Source organism: Chrysochloris asiatica, unplaced genomic scaffold, assembly GCF_000296735.1.
Source record: "Chrysochloris asiatica unplaced genomic scaffold, ChrAsi1.0 scaffold00254, whole genome shotgun sequence".
NCBI lineage: Eukaryota > Metazoa > Chordata > Mammalia > Afrosoricida > Chrysochloridae > Chrysochloris > Chrysochloris asiatica.
The window spans coordinates 227,622-234,083 of NW_006408772.1; the positions used below are offsets into that span (position 1 = coordinate 227,622).

A 6,462-nucleotide genomic window follows, 5' to 3' on the forward strand; every position below is an offset into this window, starting at 1 on the left:
TGTTGCTGTGATATCAGGGCATTTTTAATCACCTCATATGCATGTAAAAGTTGGATAATGAATAAAGAAGACCATAAAAAAATCCATACATTTCAATTATGGGGCTAGAGAAAAATATTAAAACTACAGCCAGATTTTAATGGCCTTGCAGAAGAACAAACAAATCTATCTTGGAAGAAGTGCAGCCAGAATACTCCTTAGAAGTGAAGATGGAGAAACATGTTATCAGGAGGGACAAGACACTGGAGAAGGAATCATGCTTGGTAAACTGGAGGGTCAACAAAAAAGATGAAGACCCCAATGAAATAGATTGACACTGTGACAGCAACAATGGACTCAAATGTAACAATAATTGTAAGGGTAGTGCAGGACTGGGCACTGTTGAGCATAGGGTCATTATGAGTTGGAACTGACTCCAAGGCATTTAACAATAACAACCCATTGTCCATGAGACATATCACAACACAGGTAGTGGTGATTATTAAGTGCTATAGCAACCATGTAAGGAGAGGGGAGGTTGTAGGGGAGAGTCTTAGGGTGAAGGTGATCATGAAGATTACAACATACCTGATAGTATAGCTGGCATTTCCATAGAAATCAACATAAAAGAATAGATTTTATATAAGATTAAGAATTTTATATATCATATAAGAATAGATTGCTGAGGGAACATTTGATTCTTGTACATCTGTCTTGAAGCTCACCCTTTTGGGATTTCTTCTTTTCATTCTATATGATTCTTTCAAACTACCAAGAAGCTTCTGGCAAACATGCTTACTTTTCCTGATATGTGCGTTGTGTTGTTGGTGCCAACTGCCACAGAGTCTATTACAACTCATAGCCACCTTTTATAGGGCTTCCAAAGAGCAGCTGGTGGGTTTGAACCATCATCCTTGTGGTTTGCAATCCAGGACTGATCCTATAGTGCCACACCAAGAAATATGTGCATAGGAGCAAGTTTTAAAGTTAGCTCATCAATACAAGTATTTTTGAACACAAACTATGCAAAATCAGCATCACTTTCAGGGATTAATGTAGACCCTGGTAGAGAGAAGGACAATATCATCCCTCCATTTACTGAGGAGGATATAAACCTAGAACTACTGTTGACCCCTTTTGCCACTTTGTGATGCTGGACTCCCTCAGAATGAAGACACCTAAGGGAAGTCATTGGGGCTATTTTGAGTGACTGATGATATCATATGGGTACTTTGTCTGAAGCAGGAGAGCTTTTGATGTCAAAGTTTGAGGCCCAAGTTTGTCTGTTTTCCCCTCTCTCTTTTTTATGGTCTGTTTGGTTGTTTTGGTTTATTTTATTTTTGTGTTAAATATTTGTCACTTGCAAAAGAAAAACCCTGAAAAATCCAACCAACCTGGGTGGAAAGGGCTGACAAAATCATTTTGATGCAGATAAAACCACTGCTTTTTATAGGGGTTAGTACTCTGTGATCTTTTCTGAGAGAGATATACTCACCACCATAGAAAAGTGCACCAAATCCTGTGATATAGACAGTGGAATTTGGTCGAAAGGATGCAGAGGCTTCTGGCAAACAAATCCGGCGTATGTCATCAGTAAAGGTGACTTTAGGAGAGAACTGTACAACAGCAATGTCGTATTCTTTGGCTGGGGAGTGATATCTCTCATGGACAATAATTCTTTTGACATTTCTTTTCATTAAGGGAGGGTTGATTGTTGTTCCAAAGCTAACAGTCCATTTACGTGGATTTGCTTTACTAGAAAAGATTAGAAATCAACAGAATATATGAGCTGTACTGCATTAATTACATTTAGGCTAAGAAAAGAGTAATTGGACTATTTGGCTACAATTATAATTTTATTTGACTTTTTAAAATATAATCTCTTGTTACTGTTTTAAAAGATAAAATACATAGAAACATCATTTTAGAACTAAAATACAATATATGATATTAGAATTTTATAGCTGGACAGCCCATAAAATACTATTCATCCCTTTATGAAATATATCTTACACACCCATGAACTGGGCATTTTTTGATGTCCCTGGCATAAAGTGATGAACAAGACAAATAAAGTCCCTGATCATAGGATTATTAAATTCTAGTAAGGAAAAAAAAAAAAAATGAGTAAACAAATTAACAAATACATAAATAACTTCAGACAGAAATAAAGATTATGAGCAAAACATTCAGCAACCCTTCAGCAAATATTTGTTGAATAACTGTTTTGTGCTGTTGTACTGTGGTGGCTTGGGTACTGCTTTGAAGATAGCCCACTGTTATTTCAAATACCAGCAAGGTCACCCACAGTGGAGAGGTTTCAATGGAACTTGCAGACTAAGATAGTCTAGGAAGAAGGAAGAAGGAAGAGGTAGTCCACTTCTGAAAAATTAGACAGTGTAAACCTTATGAATAATAATGAGATATTGTTGGATATAACCCCAGAATATGAGACCCTTCATTTGGAAGACACTCAAAATACAACTGGGGAAGAGCTTACTCTTCAAAGTAGTCAACCATAGTGACATATAAGGAGCAAAGCTTTTAGAACCTCTATTTGCTGATGTGGTATAGCTCAGAAAAAGAAGAAACAGCTGAAAACATCCATTAATAATTAGAGTGTGGAACATACAAATATGAATCTAGAAACACTGGAAGTTGGTAGGAATGAAATAGAACACATAAAGATTGATATCCTCAGCACTAGTGAGCTGAAATGGACTGGCATTGACCATTTTGAATTGGATAATCAAGTTTACTAAGCTGGCAATGACAAACTGAAGAAGAATAGCATAACATTTATCATCAAAAAGAACATTTCAACATTTATCTTGAAGTACAATGATAGAATAATGTCAATGCACCTACAAGAAACATCAGTTAATATGACTATTATTCACAAATAGAAGATTTCTATATTCTTCTGGAACAGAACTTGATCAACCATGCAAAAAAGATGCATTGATAATTAACTCGTGACTGGAATGCAAAAAATAGTATCAAAGAGGAAGGATTGGTATTTGGAAAATATGGTCTTGGTAATAAAAATGATGCTGGAGATCACATTATAGAATTTTGGAAGAATAATCGATGGACTCAAGTGTGGCAATGATAGTGAGGCTGGCCTAGGATCGGGTAGTGTTTCGCTCAGCTGTGCATAAGCCGCTATGAGTTGGTGCCGACTCGATGGCACCTAACAACAACAACAACAATGACTTGTTCATTACAAATACTCTTTTCTAACAACATAAACAGTGACTATATACATGGACCTAACCAGATGGATACAAAGGAATCAAATCCACAACATCTGTGGAAAAGAAAAGCTCAGTATCAGTCAGAACAAGACCAGGGGTCAACTGAAACAAACAATCAACTGTTCGTATGCAAGTTTAAGTTGAAGCTGAAAAAAATGGAAACAAGTCTACAAGAGCCAAAATATGACCTTGAGTGTATTCCACATGGATCTAGAGACCATCTCAAAAATGGATTTGACTTATTGAACACTAATGACTGAAGACCACACAATTAGTGGGATGGCATCAAGAACATCATATATGAAGAAAGTAAAAGGCCATTAAAAAGAAAGAAAAGACCAAAGTTAGGAAATCAAAGACCTATTGCATTGGCAAAATCTGCTGCAAAAGACATTTAAAAAATGTTAAAGATCAAAGATTTCCCTTTGAGGACTAAAAGGTGCCTAACCCAAGCTATGGTATATTCAATTGCCTCATATGCATATGAGAGCTTGACAATGAATAAAGAAACCATAAAAGAATTGATGTACATGGTGTTGGCAACATGGCATGTAAGAAAAATGCACAAATCTGTTCTGAAAGAACAGCCAGAATGCTCCGTAGAAGTGAAAATGTCAAAACTTCATCTCACATACTATGGACATGCTATCAAAGAGGACCAGTCCCTGGAGAAGAGCATCATGCTGGTAAAGTAGAGGATCAGGGATAAACATGAAGCCCCTCAACAAGATGGACTGACATAATGGTTGCAACAATGAGTGTAGACTTAGCAGTGATTGTGAAGGTGTCACAGAACTGAGCAGTATCTTTTTCTGTTGTACATAGAATCACTATGAGTCTGAACCAACTTGATGGCACCTAACAACAGCAAGATGTCCTGAGAATTATTCAGATAGAGTCGATAACTAGGTGGTTAGAGAAAGTCCTTTTGAATAATTGACATTTAGACTGACGTGATTGATAAGGAGTCAGCAATGAGAAGATTGAGAGACAAGTGACCAGGCAAACTTCTCAAGACTTTAGACCAAATGGACAAAAATTCAGGACACAGAGGGAAGAATGGTAGGTAATGAATTGGGAGAGGTACCAATTTCATTGAGGAGGGACTAGATTATAGTGCCTGATAGGCATAGATTATATTCTACTGGTATGGAAATACACTGGATAATTTTAAGTCTGGGAATAAAGTAGTCTCATTTACAGTTTTGAAACAGTCACACTGGATCTTTTTGGAGAATAGATTGTTAGAGGTCAAGAGTGGATATGGTAAAAAGCTGTCAGAAGACAATTGTAGTACTGTGAGAAATGGTAAAGTATGGGTAACTTCTAAATTGTGGGATTGAACAACTAGTGGATTGTTTATAGGAATTAGAAAGATTACCTATTAATATAGTTGTTTCTTTATAATCACAGAAAATAAAACCTAGGTGGGGTAAATTATTTGCCTTGTGCCACATGCCTGCCTGGCTCTGTCTGCTTTTCTCTTTTTAGGACATTGTCTCCCGTCAAAACTCATCAACATCAAAATTAAAACCCTTAACTAATTGAACTAGCACCATCTGTTACAGATAAGTAAAGATGGAGAATCAGCCCATAGATACTTGTTTATCAACCAAATTGTTTCTTAATGAATACCTTATGAATCCTGGTGACACACACGATTAAGTGCTTTACCAGTAACAAAAAGGTTGATAGTTCAAATCCACTCAGTGGCTACATGTGAAAAAGACTGGATGATCTATTTCTATAAACATTACTGCCAAGAAAACCCTTTAGGGTCAGTTCTGTTCTTTCACATGGGGTCACTATGAGTGAAATCTGCTTGAACCACAACAGTTTTAGTTCTAGAAAGAGGCATTTAAGCATATCAGTGGAGATTCAGTTTAATTGTCCATTTCAATTAAAGCCTCTTTTCAAATTTACAGTTCCTCATGGGGGCAGAGTGGTGAAAGACGCGGTAAACCCCTGTGAATGGTTCACTACTTAATAAATAAGCACAAATAAGTCTTTGATTGCCTTCCTTATAGGGTAGCCCACACCTAGATGCAACTGACTGATAATGAGCTCATTCCAGCAAACATTTCTAGCTACTTTTTTATATGTTAAAGCACATTTTACCCTTTTGTACTAAACTACTTAGATTTTTGCACCCAAATTTAAGCCTTATATTCATACCTGCTAAAAATTGACCACACATCTTTTTACTTAAAGTTGTATTTCGTTGGCTCATTTGTTGAGCATAACTTTTACATCATCTGCTAAGCCTAGAGACTAGATTGTCTAGAATATGGTAAGGGGTAGATAACTTTGAAAAGCCATAAAATTATCCAGAGAATTTTAATAACCATTCTTAATCATCACTCTTTAGGTAGAGATGTTTAGTTCTAAACTACCTATTATTCTTGTATTCAACTTATATTATTTTGTTTTTTCTTGAAGACTTCCCATGTTACTTTGTCATGTATGATATTAACTGTAAAAGTAAGTTTTGTTGTTGGCATATATGTAAATGGAGACACTGACAAAATCATTAACACAAAAAAAGAATCAAGATGGTAGTACAACTGGAACCTGGTGCATTGGCAATAAACTAGTGATGTATATTTTCACTGATGGCTTAGAGATTCTCAATTATTTTATAATGCTTTGTCTTAGAAAGAGAACTAAAGAAAAATTATCTTTGAATAAAAATATGGATCCCTATTATTCCCGAGGAGTGCTGGGGAGGCACTGTAGGATAAGCACTGGAATGCTAACTGCAAGGTCTGCACTTTAGATCTACCAGATGTTCCTTGAAAACATATGCAGGGTTGCTATGAGTTGGAACCAACTTGACGGCACTTAACAACAACAAAAACAATCACTATAGATATAAGAATATATAGATGGAAATCATTAAGTTGTAAACTTAGTATTCATTGTCATAAGGATATTTGCAAAAGTAGAAATATCTACAACAAAGTTGGCTTACTGGAGCTAAGAAGTTCCCAATATTTTGAGGTTTTCAGTTTGCTATGAGGCATCTCCATCAGAGATTTCTGTACTTTCTTTACACTGTTCTATTGATCTCATATTACTTAAACTTTAAGTATAAAAGTCTCTATATAGATTTAGACTCCTCAGTAGGTGGAATTTGTTGTGGTTGCAAAAGTCAGAATTTTATAGGTCAACAGCTCAGTATGAGTCATCTTCAAAAAGTTCATGGAAAATGCATATTATGAAAAAA

The 6,462-nt window shown here is 35.9% G+C and overlaps 1 protein-coding gene across 1 annotated transcript in view; it reads right to left on the minus strand.

Annotated features, from left to right (window-relative positions):
- The window catches only part of TMPRSS11A (transmembrane protease, serine 11A), an 88,277-nt gene that overhangs the window by 20,806 nt on the left and 61,009 nt on the right, over positions 1-6,462 (minus strand). Inside the window, exon 8 of the mRNA XM_006873782.1 lies at positions 1,475-1,734. Within this exon, the coding sequence (XP_006873844.1) occupies positions 1,475-1,734 (260 nt within the window). The remainder of the gene's footprint in view (positions 1-1,474; positions 1,735-6,462) is intronic.